Source organism: Gossypium hirsutum, chromosome D07, assembly GCF_007990345.1.
Source record: "Gossypium hirsutum isolate 1008001.06 chromosome D07, Gossypium_hirsutum_v2.1, whole genome shotgun sequence".
In the NCBI taxonomy this organism is placed as follows: Eukaryota; Viridiplantae; Streptophyta; class Magnoliopsida; order Malvales; family Malvaceae; genus Gossypium; species Gossypium hirsutum.
Genome location: NC_053443.1, coordinates 22,757,521 through 22,776,052, shown reverse-complemented (window position 1 = coordinate 22,776,052; position 18,532 = coordinate 22,757,521). Strand labels below are relative to the sequence as shown.

General features: G+C 34.4%; 1 protein-coding gene across 2 annotated transcripts; it reads left to right on the top strand.

Annotated features, from left to right (window-relative positions):
- Positions 1 to 7,356: 7,356 nt before the first annotated feature.
- On the top strand, positions 7,357 to 17,435 carry LOC121219094 (uncharacterized). 2 transcript variants are annotated; one of them, XM_041096730.1, is made up of 2 exons: positions 7,357 to 12,266; positions 17,034 to 17,435. In XM_041096730.1, exon 1 carries the CDS (start codon positions 7,520 to 7,522, stop codon positions 8,870 to 8,872), a length of 1,353 nt encoding a protein of 450 aa, XP_040952664.1. In that variant the 5' UTR covers positions 7,357 to 7,519; the 3' UTR covers positions 8,873 to 12,266; positions 17,034 to 17,435. The 2 variants fall into 2 exon arrangements, with proteins under 2 accessions (XP_040952664.1, XP_040952663.1); XM_041096729.1 differs by having other exon boundaries at positions 16,761 to 17,435.
- The last annotated feature ends 1,097 nt before the right edge of the window (positions 17,436 to 18,532 follow it).

Below are 18,532 nucleotides of genomic sequence, written 5' to 3'. Positions count from 1 at the left end.
TAAATTGTATAAATTCATATAAGAAAATTTTATTAAATTATGTTAATTTATATTTTATAGTATCATATATTATGATTTGAGTAAATTCATATAAGAATATTGATTATTAAGAATTTTATTAAATTATATATTTTAATTAAAATATATTTAATTATAATTATGTTTAAATATGATTAAAATATTTATTACTGATAATAATAATCTTATTAAAATTTAAATAACAATAACAATAATCATTTACCAAAACAATTTTATGCTAAGGGTATTCTAGTCATTTTAGTTTTTTCCATTATGCTATTACACCTCTATTCCATTCAACCAAACACAAGATTACTATTACGCCTCTATTCCATTACATTCAACCAAACAGTGGATTAGCTATTACACCTCTAATCCAATACACCTCTAATCCCAATACACCTCTAATCCAATACACCTCTAATCCAATACAGCGAACCAAACGCACCCTAAGTGTGTGTTTGAATAATTTGAGACTTATGTATTCTTTAGCGTATGGTTGAAGTTAAAGTCTACATCATTTTTCATGGCATAAAAGCTTTCAAACAAAACCAAAGAAGTTGTATCTTATTCCATTAACAGACAGAAAAAGACTATTTCAGGACGTATGCATTGGCAATTGGTTTGAATAGTTGTGAGGATTTAAGATAGTCTTGGATTCATAATGTGGCAAGACAGAATTGTACGGCCGGGCAAGGCATGCAAATTTGACTAACTCCAAGACAGGAGAATTGGGTTCAATTGAATGTAAGTAAAAACACAGCCTAGCTGTGAGTGTGACCAAAATATAGGCTGGAAGTTTTGCCTATCACTTTTCGACACTCATCAGATAAGGCGATTGTATGTTTTGTCGATCCTTACATTTATGAATATATATTCATTTATTTCAATTCGTTTACATGTAAAATGTTTTACGAAAAATATTTTTTATATTTTTCTGTGTTTATTTAATAAAAAATAGTTCTGTAAATAAAAATTACTTATAAATTAATGAAAATAAATCTTTTTTTCCTATAAAATGACTTACTCTTTTAAAAAACTTAAGATAATTTTTCGAAAAAAAATTCCTCTATAAGTAATTTTATTTTATATAAAAATTTACTTAAATCAAGCTTAATATTAATATATTAATAATAAATTTTATTTTTATTATTAAAACATTTAAATTATTATATTTTTCAATATGATTAAGCATACATATTTAATTATTTATATTTAGTCATATAATAAATTATTTAATATTTCAATTTTATTATAATAATAAATTTTAAATAATAATTTTAAATAATATTCTTCATATATTATTGAAAATATTTATTATTAATATTTTAATAATAAATATTTATTACAATTATAAATATATTAATAATAAATGTTTTGTAGTATAAAAGTTAAAATATGTCATAAGTCTATGTACTCTTCACAAATTTGTAATTTAGTCTTTGTACTTTTATTTTTAAGAATTTAGTCTCTTTACTTTTCAGATTTGAAAATCAAGTCCAATTGTTAACATTGTTAAATTTTTTTGTCAATTTTGTTGATGTCACACTTTTAAATAAAAAAATACTTACTTGGCAGTCGTGTAACTAAAAAATGACGTTGTAATAAACCTAAATTTAACAAAATGCTTTTAATATATGCAAAAAAAATGTAAAATATAAATTTATAGATATAAAATAAACTCAATTAAATAATGAAAAGATAAGAAAATCTCAAATGCATGTTTGGTTCATTGAAAACAATTTTTATGAAATATTTTTAAGGAATTTGTTAAACAATAGAAAATATTTGACACAGATTCATCTAAACACCAGAAAAATATTAAATTTTCCAGGAAAGTAAGTTATTTTCAAAAAATCATTTTCCGAAAATCATTTTCAAAGAAACAAACTAACCCTTAGCCTATTCGGAATTCATAATTATTTTTTCGGAATAGTATTGTTTTTAAAATTTGAATATGATTTATTTTTTTATTACATTTAACATTTATATATATTTTTATTTCTTATATATGTAAAATGTTCATACCATCTCAAATATTTACAAATATATATATGTATATATATTTAAGAAATTTGAAAAGCAAGGGTAAGATAACGTGCTAGTGTCACGGGCCGCAGTTCAAAGCCAGTGACCATCGAACAAAATGCATCCAATGGAGGTCTATTGCTCAGATGGGGATCATTTGGCCCACGAGAACTGGCCCGATTCAAAGAGCTATTAGAGAAGCCTGTCAGTTTGAAGCCTAGTTGGCCCGATAATGAAGAGATGGCAACTTAGGCTGATATGGTAACTAATCTTAGAAGATAGAGGGAATCATATCTTGTAAAGATTAGATTAGATTTGATATGACATAGCTTGTAAATCCCTAAAATAAAGGGATATGGTTAATCTCGCCCGTCAATGTAAATGTATCTTGACCGTCGGTTTTGGGGGAGCTCAACTATAAATAGAGAGTCTCCCCCTCAGTTGTACTCACTCCATTCATTGTTTCATTATTCTTTGTGAATAAGAGAATAGAGAGCATTTACTCAAACACTTTACGAACGTTCTTTCTGTTGTTCTTTGTTGTTCTTCTTTTGGCATAAATCGCTTCCGCTATTCAATTTGGTGCCTTGGAGGAGTTCTTAAGGAATCCTCACTTGAGTTAAGGCTGACTTAGGCGAGTTTGGACGAACGGATCGTATAAGGCCGTACGGATCGCAAGAGAAAACTCTAGCCCCGTGACAAGTGGTATCAAAGTAAGGTTTGAACTAAGAAATATCCGAGTTGTTGGTTCAAAGGCACCGTTAGGATGTCAAGAGAAGAGTTCGAACAAAGGTGGGTGAGGAAGTCTTTGAGGGAGATGTTTTCGGCTGTTGAAGAACGCGTGGGTAAACTTGATGAGTCCATGGAGGATGCAAAAGAGTCAAACAATACGTTTGGGGAAAGCATTGATGACTTGAGGGAGCAGTCCAGGGACTTTGTGACCATGTTTCTCACTTCCCAAAGGGATAGTGTGCAAAAGTTGCTAGATTCCCAAAAGAAGAAGTTGACGAGAGAAACGATGCTTTCGAGGCCATGATGATGGCTTTGAAGGAGGAAACAATGGCTACGACAAGGGCTTTGAGTACAAGAATAGAGGAGCTTGAGGGAGAGCTGGCCTTGTGCCAAGCAACCGTAGGGAAGGGAGTGTCAAGTGCAGCACTCAATAACGAGGATGTCCCGAAGCCAAAAGAGTTTGTGGGGACAAGGTTTGCATGCAATGTGGATAATTTCTTATGGAGGATGGAAAACTACTTCCGTGCCAAAGGCATCGTGAACGATGCAGTTAAGGTAAACACTGCTTCAATGTTTCTTACTGACATTGCACTTTTATGGTGGCGAGGCAGGACCACAGATAAAAGACAATGTGAGATTGGGACATGGCAAGAGTTCCAATACGAATTGAAGGGACAGTTTCACTCAGAATTTGTCGAGGAAGAAGCTCGGACAAAACTCCAAGGGATAACGCAACGGGGCACAGTGGGGGAGTATGTTCGAGAGTTCAAGGAACTCATGCTCCAAGTTTCAAAGGTGACCGAAAGAGAAGCATTGCTTGCTTTTCAGAATGGATTGAAGTTGTGGGTCAAACAGGAGGTTGATCAAAGAAGTGTCTAAAAGCTGTCAGAAGCCATGATAGTAGTTAAGTTCGTGGTCAAGCTTGGTCTAGGGAAAGACGAGCTTAGGTCTTCCAAGTCTGAGAAAAGGGGCGTATGTGAAATGGATCATAAGGAAGATATTGTTGATGGCAATGGCAACGGCAACGGCGACAATAGTGGTAATGGGAAACCACGAGTTGGGAAGAAGAAACCCAAGAGGAAAATGGACAAGTTGAAATGCTTTCTTTTGCAACAGTCTACACATGTTGAAGAAATGTCCGAAAAAATCCACGCTTAAGGAGAAGCCGGTGGGTAAGGCATTGGTACTTGGTTCGAGCGCAATGGGTGTCAAAGCCAAGGAGGCCGGAAGCGAGAAGAAGCCAGTGGAGTGCTTCTTGTGTTATGGTCCGCATAGGTTACGGAAGTGTCCGAGAAAGTCTGTCATCGAGGGGAACTAAATGAGTAGACAATGAGCCCAAGAAGCTTGGTTCGAGCAAAGGAAAAGCCGAAGCCAAGAGGGCAAAGATGAACGAAAAAAAGTGAGTAAAGTACTTCTTGTGCCGTGGTCCGCATTAGTTGCGGAATTGTCCAAAGCAAGCCGGAGTCAAAAGAAAGGCAACGTCTAAGTTTGGTGAGTCATCGGAGGGGCTTCCACCTAAGGAAGATGTGAGTTTGTCATCGAACTTAGAGGTAAGAGTTGCGATGAAAACAGTGAAGCTTGGAGTTGGCCGAGTCATCGACAAGGCTTTCACCTATGGGAGAGGTAGGTAGTGCATCGAACTTCAAGGAAAAAGAAGTGATGCATGTGGGACAGTTGACAGAGTAAATGCAAAGGTACATTCTGAACACTGTGATAGTGTTTTACATTCTAACTTGTTGACTTGGCTAGAACGTAGGGGCCCTTTCGAAGTTCTTAAGCAAAGAGGCCGAGAGACTGTGGGCAAAGCGAAGCCAAGTGTGGTGAATCAAGAGGATTCTGTTCGAGTCAATTTAGAATGTGGGCAAGAGAGTGACATAAATTCTTGTCATCGAGATGTACAAACGAGTAGGACGGTTCGAGTTAAGAAGAAACGTAAGCCGAGGCAAAAGTCCCGAAGGAAGGGAAAGGCTAAGGAGTCGAAAGGAGATCGAGGCGAATCAAGTCAGTGCCATTCGGAAGTCGCAATGAGGACACTGTGAGAATGGGTGGGGGAGAATGTCACGGGCCGCAGGGGGAGAATGTCACGGGCCGCAGTTCAAAGCCCGTGACCATCGCACCAAATGCATCCAATATTAGAGAAGCCTGTCAGATTGAAGCCTGGTTGGCCCGATAATGAATAGATGGCAACTTAGGCTAATATGGTAACTAATCTTAGAAGATAGAGGGAATCGTATCTTGTAAAGATTAGATTAGATTTGATATGGCATATCTTGTAAATCCCTAAAATAAAAGGATATGGTTAATCTCGTCCGTCGATGTAAATGTATCTTGACCGTCAGTTTTGGAGGAGCTCAACTATAAATAGAGAGCCTCCCCCTCAGTTGTACTCACTCCATTCATTGTTTCATTATTCTTTGTGAATAAGAGAATAGAGTGCATTTACTCAAACACTTTGCGAGCGTTCTTTCTGTTGTTCTTTGTTGTTCTTCTTTTGGCATAAATCGCTTCCGCTCTTCAATTTGGTGCCTTGGAGGAGTTCTTAAGGAATCCTCACTTGAGTTAAGGCTGACTTAGGCGAGTTTGGATGAACAGATTGCTTCAGGCCGCACGGATCGCAAGAGAAAACTCTATCCCCGTGACACTAGTACTTTGTTTGTACTTGCTTTGTACACTATACTCCCATGGACAACCATGGGTTATATTTAAGATCTTTACATTATTTTTCTCCAAAGGATCTTTATATTATTTTAATTTTTATAGAAAGTCAATGGAAATAAATGGTATTCCACCAATCCAAACCACTTACCTAACCACTCTAAGCATGCAAATTTGTGTATTTATATACTTTATTTAGTAACACTCATTTATATATATAATCACAGTATTCATCGTCGATAGCAGTGATTAATTCATTTGTTACAAATATTCTTCGAAGGGGTAATTAAATCCCCAATCACATAATTAAGGGATAAAATGAACAATCATTAAATCATATTTCATGATTTATAAATTTTTTCTTTTACATTTTCATTGAGAATAATTTAAATTAATGCACTAAAATTCATAGTTGTGTACTGTATAGTCCAAGGGTAGCCACATTGAAGTTTCTACCTTTTGAAGTATACTAATAATAAGTACGAGGTGAAATCGGAAATTCTTTTAGGGCCAAAATTAAATTATAATTTTTATAATAGAAAAAATATAATTTTATCATTTTAATAGACTATATCTTTATAATTTTTATATTTTTAAGGGTAGTATGTTGATGTTGGTGGTGTAGAGGATATGTCAAAGAATATAACTACTAGCATTTTTTCAGCTTCACTTGGGTTGTTGCACTTTATTTAATTATATTTATAATAAAAAAAATATAAGTTATATGAGAATATTTTGCCCCCGAATTTGCAAGAATTTAAATTTTTATATAATTTTAATTATATTCTAATTACTTATTAGATTTTTGTTATAAATTGAATATATTTATTAAAATAATTATGTGGAGAGAGTATATGTTTTGGTGTGTCTCACTTCTTCGACGACAGAGGTATTATTCCTAAGGTGTTTATGCTCAATTTTAATATTGAGTTTTTATCTCTGTACTTTGAGAAGAGCCCAAAGGGATTCACGAAGTTTCGATAGGAGTGCCTAGGCTCATGGAGTTTCAACAGGTGCGCTTAGATCCACCAAGTAAATACTTTATCATTTTGGTTTTGGTAGGATTTGAATCCATGCCCTTAAACCCTTTAAGTAGTGTTCTTACCTTTTAAGGGCATGGGTTCAAATCTCATTAAGATCAAAATAATAGAACATTTCCTTTGTGAATTTAGGCGCTCTCTTTCAAAACTTTGTGAACCCCTTTGGGCTCTCTTTGAAGTAGAGAGACAAAAATCCGGGGCTAAAATTCAATATAGATACCTCGAGAACAATACTTCCATCGTTGAGAGAGTGAGGCACTCCAAAGTAGATGCTCGCCCTCAACCAATTATAATAATTGAAATTTTTTATTAATTTTAAAAAATTAAACCAATTTAAAAAATCAACCCTTTAATTAAATCAGACCATAAATTCATAAAAGTAGTTTCATTATGGAAATTTATTTGACCGATTAGTCTGATTAGTATCTTTTTAGTCAAGAGGTAAAATTAATTGGAAAATATATAAAAATAGTTGAGAAAGAAATGATTATTTCTTTTACATTTCTTATTTTTTCCTATAATTATAATTAAAATAGAATATTTATTAATTAAAATTTTGAAAACATTTAAATTTATTATAAATTTTCAAAAATTAATAAAATAAAGGCAATTTTTGGGATTTTTCTAATATATTTCCCAAATGGTCTCCAAAGTGTTTTTCTCTCTTTTGATAGTAAGGATTTGTTCTTGCATGAGTCTTTTGGCTTGGATCTATTATGGCATCATTTAACGGCCATTTTATTTTCATATTTTCGTTATTGTTGTTAATGTTTTGGTCTTAAACGTTGCGTTTTACATTGTGTTTTAGTTAACCATACAATGCGTTTCATAGAGTTAAAATGATGTATTTTAGTCCATTATTATGAGGGGTTGCTGTTATTAATTTCCATATATACCTGTAACTGATTCAAATGGAGGTTATGAAATTGAAACTGTATTTTCAACATTCTTCTCTTCTCTCGATACTCATTTTTCTTCTCTGTTTATTGTTCTTTCTTTCTTTTTAGATCTAAGTCACAACAAATGTATTAGAGCTACCGATCCTCATGATCGTGGAAGGAGTAACCACCAGAATGCAGAAGGAACTAGGTATGTTACAAGGTGAGCTTTCTCAAATGCAAGTGAAGTTCTCTCAGCTAGATGCAAGGATCGATGCGCGTTTCAAAGATTTCCAAGAGGGAATCAAATCAGAGGTGCACTCAGAGGTACGATCCGAACTTCGTTCTGAGCTTTATTATTTATTTGAACAATATTTTGGTCAGAGCCCTCCGATTGCAGTCACTGGTTCAATGACTGGTAAAGGGAAGGGTGTTTTAGGTTCTCCTCCTGGTTTTTCAGCGAAGGAACACTTAGTGGTATCTCCAATACCAGATCTCGACCATTCAAATATGTCCTCTTGGGGAGGCATGGTGGAGGTTGAGCATTCCTCTTTTCGAGTAGATTGTCTGTACTTTGATGGTGATAATTTTAGAGGATGGTGGTCTAAATTAGAACAGTATTTTGAGGCTGAAGGGATTGGTGAACATGCGAAGGTTAGGGTGGTTATGTTGCACCTTGAGGGAAATGCACTAGATTGGCATAATTTCTTTGTACGCAGACATGATGGGTTGTACCTACTGACTTGGGAGATTCATGCGAGGGGACTTAGGGAACGTTTTGGGTCTGACTCTTTCCTCGATCCTATGGCTGAGTTAGTAACTCTCAAGCAACATGACTCTGTTGATCAGTTTCATGATGGCTTTTTGAGTTTGTTGAACCAGTTAAATTTACCTGAAACCTATGCATTAAGCATATTCTTTAGTAATCTGAAACTTGAAATAGGTCAGTATCTCTGGTTGTTTAAACCCCAAACATTGGTGGAGGGTTACAATTTGACGAGGCAGGTTGAGAATATTGTGTCAGGGCCGGTGAAAAAGGAATTCACTGTTAGTAGTGGAGTTAGTTCAGCGAGGCCTTTATTTCCTGTACCTAAAGTGCAGCGAGGTGAGGGAAGTTTGGTTTCAGCAGGGGAATCAGTGAGTGGTAAATCAGGACAAAAAATTCATTCCAAGTCATTGTCCCAAGTGGAGTTGGAAGATAGGAGGAAAAAATGTCTTTATTTTTGGTGCGGTTCGAAGTACTCGCCAAGCCACAAGTGTTTGAAGTCTCAGATGTACCAGCTTATTGTTGAGCCACTATGGGAATATAGTGTAGATACGATGAGTCCATCTCATAAAGAGTTTCAAGATTGTCCTGAACAGTTGGATTTAACAAATGAGGCTCTAGAGATCCCTACTCCTGTGTTGTCGTTACATGCATTGCAAGGGTTACAGGGACATAATACTATGATATTTCCAGTTGTTATTGATCACACTAAAGTGGTGGTTCTGGTGGGTTTGGTAGTTCACAAAATTTCATAGATTTTAAGGTGGCTAAACGGTTGAATTTAGCAATAGAATCAGGACCTAACCTGAGGGTAATGGTAGCAAATGGAGTTTGATTGTGTATCTAAGGATTGTGCAGAGCAGTTTTGTGGGAAGCACAAGGGTATAGGTTTACCACTGATTTCTTAGTTTTATCAGTAAAGGGCTTTGACTTGGTGATTGGCATTCACTGGTTGTTGTCATTGGGACTCATTGTGTGGAATTTTTCTAATTTGACTATGTAGTTTACTCATATGGAACAGAACTGTATCTTGCGAGGCACAATACCAAGTTCATTGTATATTGTCCCTAGTAGTCAATTTTCCAAATGCATGAGTTTGGTAGATAATGGACCATGTCCGATGCTTTTGTCTTCTTGTGATTAGACTACTCTTACAATGCAACCAGTTCAGTTGCCACTCAAACTTTAAAGTCTCATTATTGAGGATATATTCTAGACTCCTACAAGTCTACCTCCTCCTCGATTACATGACCACAGAATTCTTTTGATAGATGAATCTAATGTTGTTAAGGTGAGGCCTTACAAATATCCTGCGGTTCAAAAGACTAAAATTGAGAAGCTGATACAAGAAATGTTGCAAGCTGGAATTATCAAAGATAACAACAGTTTATTTGCATCTCCTGTGGTGATGATTAAAAAGAAAGATGGTAGTTGGAGGCTGTGTATAGACTATAGATAGCTCAACCAATTGACTCTTAAGGACAGATTCCCTATCCCTATTATCGAAGGATTGTTAGATGAGTTGGGGCACGCACATTACTTTTCCAAGCTAGATTTGCGTTCTAGTTATCACCAGATTATTAAAGAATGATGTTCCATGGCAGTGGTCAGTGGTGGAGTAGACTACTTTTGATCAACTTAAAGCAGCTGTTTGTCAGGCTCCAATTCTAGCTTTGCCAAATTTTCAGGAGCCTTTTTGTGTGGAGACGAATGCCAGTGGTCAAGGGGTCGGGGCTATTTTATAATAAAAAGAGAAACCAGTGGCATGCTTCAGCAAGGCGTTGGGAGTCAAATATCAAGCCTTGTCCATTTATGACAAGAAAATGCTTGCAGTGATATTGGTAGTTAAAAAATGACATTCGTATCTTGTTGGTAGGCATTTCTTCATTAAAACAGTCCACCAGAGCTTAAAGTTCCTTTTTAAACAGCAGACAATTACACCTTACCAGCAAAAGTGGGTTGCTAAGATGTTAGGATATGATTATTCGATTTTATACCGCAAGGGGGCTCAGAATACAATTGCTGATGCCTTGTCCAGAAAACCTCTTAACCTTACCCACCAACTGCTTCAATGTGAATGCAGTTTTGATTCGGATTGGTCTACAGTATGTAAACGTATTATCGCTTCATATGTGACAAACAAGAAGCTCTCTCAGTTGTGTCAGGATGTTCAAACTCAACCCCAATTGATCTAAAGTACTCATGGCATGGTACATTCCTCCATAGATTGGGAAAAGTTGTGGTAGGTAATGATATCCAGCTTTGAAGACACATCTTCAGTCTCTTCCATGACACTACTTTAGGTGGTCATTCGAGTATCCATGGCACTCGCTATAGGATTTCAACCTTACTTTATTGGAAGGGGCTTTCTACAGATATTAAACGTTGGGTGCGTGAGTGTGGCATTTGCCAGCATTGCAAAGCTGACAATTCTGCTTCACTTGGGCTCTTGCAACCCTTACCTATACCAGATCGTTCTTGGACTACCATCAGCATGGATTTTTATTGAGGGTCTACCACTGTCACAAGGTAAATCGACCATTCTTGTAGTGGTTGACCGCTTGACCAAGTATGGTCACTTCATTGCTTTGGCTCACCCTTTTACTACTCTCACTGTGGCTCAAGAATATCTCACCCACATTTATAAGTTGCATGGAATTCCTAAGTCTATCGTGTCTAATAGAGATAAAATTTTCTTAAGTAATTTTTAGCAGAAATTGTTCCGGTAAATGGGCGCCAAATTGAAGAGGTTGACGGCCTACCACCCTCAAACGGATGGCCAAACTGAGATTCTTAACAAATGTCTAGAAGGTTATTTGCGGTGTATGATTGGTGAAAAACCTTATACTTGGACGTCTTGGATACCATTGGCAGAGTGGTGGTATAATACCACCTACCTTTCGGCTATTCAGACCAGGGATTTAAATTGCGGTCGCGGTCGCGTTTTCGGTCGCATTGCGTTTATCGCGGTTGCGGACATAACGGATGCTATTGCGGTCATTGCAGGTATCGCGGTCGTGAATTTTACATTACTTATTGTGTATTGCGGGTATAGCGGGTTTCGGCAGTAGCGGTTTCGGACGGTGCCGTTACCGCTATATAACGGCCGCTATTTCGGTAACGGACCGCTATTTAAATCCCTGATTCAGACCACTCCGTATGAGGCCCTCTATTGGCAAGATCCACCTATTCACTTACCCTATGTGGCAGGTGCATCTCCAGTAGCTACATTGGACCGTACCTTACAACATAGAGAGGCTATGCGCATGGTTTTGGAATTTCATCTCACTCGGGCCCAGGATCAGATGAAACAGATGGCTGACAAACGGAATTCCGAACGGGAATTCCAAGTCGGTGATTTGGTGTACTTGAAGCTGCAACCATATAGACAACATTTTTGTGCAAGTTCAAAAATCAAAAATTGTCGCCTCGATGTTTTGGGCCTTTTTTAGTGGAGGCTCAGGTTGGACAAGTTGCTTACAAACTAACGTTACCATCTTCCGCTCGTATTTATCCTACTTTTCATGTCTCCCAATTGAAGAAGCATATTGGATCAGCGGTGAGTGCTTCAACCTTACCACCAGTTGGTTCTGATGGAGCTCTTCTCAAGACACCAATTCGAGTCTTAGACAGGCGCTTAGTCAAGCAGGGTAATCATGCTACTATGGAGGTTCTCGTCGAGTGGGCGGATACTTTTCTTGAGGATGCTTCGTGGGAAAAGCTATATGATCTTCAACGTTATTTTCCTGCGTTTGATCCTTGAGGACAAGAATCCTATTCAGGAGGGGGCAATTGTTATGGCATCGTTTAACGGTCACTTTCTTTTCATATTTTCGTTATTGTTGTTAATGCTTTGGTCTTAAACGTTGCGTTTTACATTATATTTTAGTTAACCATACGATGCGTTTTATAGAGTTAAAACGATGTGTTTTGGTCCATTATTATTGGGGGTTGCTATTATTGGATTTCCATATATACCTGTAACTGATTCAAATTGAGGTTATGAAATTGAAACTGTTTTTTTAGCATTCTTCTCTTCTCTCGATACTCCCTTTTCTTCTTTGTTTCTTGTTCTTTCTTTCTTTTCAGATCTAAGTTGCAACAGGGTTTGAAAGGAATTTCGTGAGCATATAGGAAGAAAGAATAGAGGTTTGGCTTTTCGCTTTTTTTAATTTTTGTTTTGTTTTTTAATTTGGAAGGTTGTTGTGGTTTTTAGGATGGTATATTATTCCATCATTGTCTTTTTATTTTAAAGGAATACCATATCATATTTATTAAAAAACACACACACATAAATATATTTTATTATATTAAATATAATTTTTAAAATTTTGAATTTTGAGTTAGGTCATTTAGTTGGGTAAGGTTTTTATTTTATTTTTTATTTTTATGTTTTGGGTAATGAATTTAATTGTTATTGGGTTAGTAATTTAATATAAATATAAATATAAATATAAATATAAATATAAATATAACTATTATTTAATATATATAATTAATATAATATTTTTATGACATAATATATTCAAATCTGGCCAGGCTTGGGCTGAAAAATCTTGCAAAATGCCTGACCCATATAAAAAATGAGCTTTAAATTTTACCCAAACCCATTTTTTGAGCGGGCCTTCGGGCTTGGGTAGGTGACTCAACCCATGAGTAGATCTAATTGTAGTGAAGTAAACTAAGTAATGTTGGTTATCTTTTTCATGCATGCTTTGTGGTTTGACTGTAATAGAAGTCAAGAATTCGGTTAAGATTTATTATTATAAATATTACAAATTGGGTCGTTTTTTAAATTTTAATTTTTTATGTAAGAAAATCGTTTTCAAACTGAATTTTTCCGGTGTGGAATGAAGCCTAAAAGGATATTTTTACTTTCCTGCAAGTCCTTTGATTCAAGTCATGCCTTCCACCATTCCCTTTTGGACATGGACTCCTCCCCCGAAAGTCACTTTAAAGATTAATTGTGACATGCATTTAATTTCACCGACCTCTACTATTGGTATTATTGCTCTTGTCCGAGACAACCTAGAACATGTAGTTGCTGGAACTAGCATGCTAATCCAATCGTCCTCCGGATTAGAGGTCGAAGCCTTTGCTTTAAGGCTTAGCCCGAGAATCCTACACTTATCAATGACAAAATACCATTTTGAAATCTGACAGCAAGCTCCGCGTCGACACATTAAATTAAGATTTTTTATCTTTGGGAATCAATCACCAATCTCAATCGATATACTCTCTTTAATCCTGGATGACTGTAATTTTTCCTTTCATTTTACTTCTCGGAATGGGAATTTAGCTTGTGGTTGGATTGCTAAACAAATTTTGTATGAGCCTTGTCCATCGGACTAGGTTCGCAACCCTCTGATGGAATTACAGTACAATGCTAGTATTATTCTTGCAGGAGCATGAGGATATTGTTGCACAAAGTGAGTACACCAATAAAAAAAATCATGGATGCACTATACCAAAACAGACTTTTAGAAGCGTTTTTAGCGGCGGTTGGATAAAAAACGCCGCTAAAGATCGATCATTAGCGGCGCTTCATGGAAAACGCTGCTGAAAATAAGCATTAGTGGCGTTTTCCAGAAAGCGCCACAAAATACCTAAGCCCAACGACGCCGTTTTTCGAGCTTTCAGGAATTTAGTGGCGTTTTTAAGAAAGCGCCGCTAATGCTCAGGGCTTTAGCGGCGTTTTTGAGAGAAGCGCCACAAAAAAACCTAAGCCCAACGACGCCGTTTTCTGAGCTTTCGGGGATTTAGTGGCATTTTTAAGTAAACGCCGCTAATGCTCAGGGCTTTAGCGACGTTTTTGGGAAAGCGCCGCAAAAAAATCTAAGCCCAACGACACCGTTTTCTGAGCTTTCGGGGATTTAGTGGCGTTTTTAAGTAAGCGCCGCTAATGCTCAGGGCTATAGTGGCGTTTTTGGGAAAGCACCGCAAAAATGCCTAAGCCCAACGACGCAGTTTTTTGAGCTTTCGGGGATTTAGTGGTGTTTTTATGTAAGCGCCGCTAATGCTCAAGGCTTTAGCGGCGTTTTTGGGAAAGCGCCGTAAAAATTCTTAAGCCCAACGATGTCGTTTTCTGAGCTTTCGGGGATTTAGTGGCGTTTTTAAGTAAGTGCCGCTAAAGCTCAGGGCTTTAGCGGCGTTTTTGGGAAAGCGTCGCAAAAATACTTAAGCCCAACGACGCCAGGGATTTAGTGGCGTTTTTAAGTAAGCGCCGCTAATACTCAGGGATTTAAAATAATTTAAAATATTTGTTAAAAATGGATAAATTAAAATACTATTATTTAAAATAATTTTAAAGTTTTTTGGATACATACTGATTTTTTTAGTTTATATATTAAATAATTTCTTATATAATAGTAAAAGAGATAGTATTAATTTTAAAATATTGAATTAATTACTATTTAATTTGTTTATTTTATTACTTAAAATTCAATTTAATTTTAAATGAATATTTGTTAAAAATGGATTAATTTGAAATAATGACACGTAGAAATAAATTGAAATAAAAAACATAGAAAAATATTTGTTAAAAATAGAAAAATTAAAATACTATTATTAAGCCATAATTTTAAAATTTTTTGGGTACATGACTGATTGATTTTTAATTTATATACTAAATTATTTCAAATATAATTGTAAGAGATAAGATAGTATTAATTTTAAAATATTTAATTTAATTATCATTATAGTTTATGGTTTAATAAATATGGTTTAGGGTATATATATGGTTAATTTAGGATTTAAGACCGGTTTAGGAGTTATAATTTTAAGTTTTATAGATTATGGAATTAGAGATTATGGATTAGGGATTCTAGTTTAAGGGTTAATGTGATTTAAGGTTTATGGGTTAAGGGTTAGGGGTTAGGGGTTAGGGGTTAGATGTTAAGAGTTAGGGATTTAGGGTTTATAAATTCGATGTTAGGTTAGAGTTTAGGGTTTAGGTTAATTAGTGTGTTTTAATTATATATTAAATAAGGTTTAGGGGTTAGGGGTTAGGGGTTAAGGGTTAAGAGTTAGGGATCGGGTTATGGTTTAAGGTTTAGATTAATTAGTGTTTTTTAATTTATATATTAAATAAAATTTAGGGGTTAGGGGTTAGGGATTTGGGGTCAGGTTAGGGTTTAAGATTTGGATTAATTAGTACTTTTTAATTTATATATTAAATAAGTTCTTTATATAATTGTAAAAGAGATAATAATAAATTGTAAAGATTATTAATTTAAAATTGATATGCAATATATAATAATTTGAATATAATAATTTAAAATTGTAAAATTGTAAAAAATTGTAAAAATTATAAAAAATAAATTAAAATGAAAAATAAAAAAGAAATAAAAACACTAAATTTTTTATTTTTACCTAATTTTTATAAATATTACTTAAAAAACTAAAATTGATAATTTTATCTAATTTTTATAAATATTACCTAAATTAACAAAACTATGCATTAAAATTTGCCAAAACGGCGCCGTTTCAATAGAAAATTTAATGTACTAGTGGCGTTTTTATGAAAAACGCCGCTATAAACTAGACATTAGCGGCGTTTAAACAAAAACGCCACAAAATATTTTTAATAATGAAGACAAAACGGTGCAGTTTTTGGCTGCGAATTTAATGGGTTTTGCGGCGTTTGAACAAAAATGCCGCAAACATCTTTAGTGACGTTAAAAAGCGCCGCTAAAAGTCTAAAAAAAATGCCGCTAAAAACCTGTTGATGGTAGGTTTATGAAAAGGATAACCTATTCTACCTCAATAATCATATAATCAGACAGTGAAGAAAGAAAAAGAAAATTAAACATGGGGACAACAACAGTTATATGGTTTGTGTTTTAGTCTACATGCAATTAAACTAGCTTCATTAGTAGTAATAATTTAAGAAGAAATTAATTAATTACGTTGGCAGAATGTTCCTTTGATTTGTTAACAGTGGTGTAAATGGATATCCCACTAAGAAAATTAGATCACATGGAATACGACACCAATCTGCAAACAGAACTACTTTTTGAGCAATGATCAATAATTTTCTTGCTTTTGGATATTTCATTGTTTTTAATTGGCTCGCGTGCACATAATTATTTCTAATTCAGACCGACCGACCTTCTTATGTCAGCTAAAAATCTTAAGTGTTGGTCATGAGAAATTAACGCAATACTTTATGTTTTAGGTTGGCAGTTAATGCACTTGTATCTCATGTTGTACTTGAACAAATCTTAATTTATTATGTTCTCATGTCTCCTACTGCCCCATGCCACACCCTCACTTGTCATCATAATATTTCTATTTCCTACTTCCCAGCTAATTCTACAAATTTATATGAATTATTTATAATTTTTTTTCGATCTTTAAATAAAAATATAAATACGTTTTAATATATTTGAAATTATATCTTTTTGTATAGACAATAATGTCGATACCCAACGAATTAAGATTCAGTAATAATATATGTTAATTACACATTGACCAAAATATCTTACTCTAATTTTATTTTTGTGTAAATTTATTCTGATTTAAATTTTATCATATATGAATTATGTCCATTTTTGTTTTTATTTTAATTTAGATTGGAATATGTTTTGATTATGTTAGTCGACACACAAATTAAGCACCTAAATTTCCAGATGCTTCTTTCAGGAAATCAAAACAAAGAAGAGAAATTTCGTGGACCCTTTGCAGACCATCAATCCTTTTATGTTAAATGGGTGCCATAGATTTTCTTCTTCAAGCCGACCAATCACAAAATTATTACGAAATAATTACTTCCACAATTTCTCCTTAATTTTTTTCTAATCAAACACAAAAGCAGTCAACTATTGGACCCATATTTTTTGCTACATAAGAAGACTATTATTAACGTTATTGTTACATTGGTGACGGTTGCAATCGTAATGCATGGCATTATTACAGGCCACTTGTTTAAAAAAAGGTGATGCGATCGTGTGGGAACCAAAACATGAAGCTTACAACAACAATAAGTGGTGATAGCAGTACCCCACAGTTCCTCATCAATGACGTATCATTGCGTAAATTAGGGTTGGAGGAGGATCAAACTCATGTCACCCCCACCTACTTAATTGAAAAGCTTTTGATTATCATACTTAATTAGTTATTTAGCAGTAGGTAGTACAACAGATCAATGATTTATTTAAGTTAATTTGTACTAATATAATGATTGTGTTCGAGAGTTAGAGAAGTATATATTGAAACTGTGTTACTTTGCTGTTTTGTTTTTTTTTGCTCCAAATGATGTCGATGATAGACATTGTAGTATCAAATATATATTCACCCAATAGTTAATTATTTGGACTATTTTTCCATAGAAATTAAAGATTGTGACCCAATAAGGAAGCAATGAAATGACCAGGAATCTACCTTTTTACCAATTTTTTCCCTAAATATCTGAAACTATCGTGTGTTTATATGAAGCATATATGAACTGAAAAACCCAGATATTTTTTTACTCGATTTTCACCAAGTAATTAGATTCGCGTGCATGATTTAGTAGCGGCTACTGTCCACCGACATGAATCTTGAGAGATTTGCTAGCATAGCACACCAAGGCACGTCCAGACAAATTATTTGAGCCCAAAATTCTTTTTATCCTAATGAAACAAAAAAATAAAAAAGAAAAAAGAAAAATCGTTTTATTCAACTTTGATGATGAGCCAAATAATTCGTATCTTACTATATCAAGTAGCAATATTATGATCAGCATACAATGCATGTGGAATTGAAGCCAACAAAGATACCCCATCGGGACCAATTCATGTTAGCTCTTAAGCTCCACCATCGACGAAGTTAAAGGAACGGTGTGTTGAGGATGGGTTTCTATAAGATGCCAAATTATGGAAGTTAAAACGATCTCGCTTTGTATAAGATGAGACAGGGCATGCTGGGCCAAAGAGCAAGGCCTGGTGCCTCTCACAACTCTTACAGCAAGTTTGGTTCGCTGTAATGGAATAGATGCGTAATAGAATAGATGCGTAATGGAATAGAGGCGTAATAGCAATTCAATTGTTTAGTTAAATGTAATGGAATAGAGGCGTAATAGTATTCTTGCGTTTGGTTGAATGGAATAGAGGCGTAATAACATAAGGAAAAAAACTAAAATGACTAAAATACCCTTAACAGGATTTTTTTTAGGTAGATAATTTATTGTTATTGTTATTAAATTTTAATAAGATTATTAATATAAATAATAAATAATTTAATAATAATTTAAAATAATAATTATTAAATATAATTTAATAAAAAATATATAATTTAATAAAATTCTTAATATAATTATTCTTATATTAATTTACTAAAATCATAATATATAATAATATAAAAAAATATTTAATCTCATTTATTATTTTTAAACCGAAATACAAATTTAATGTGCTAAAACATCATTAGTGAATCAA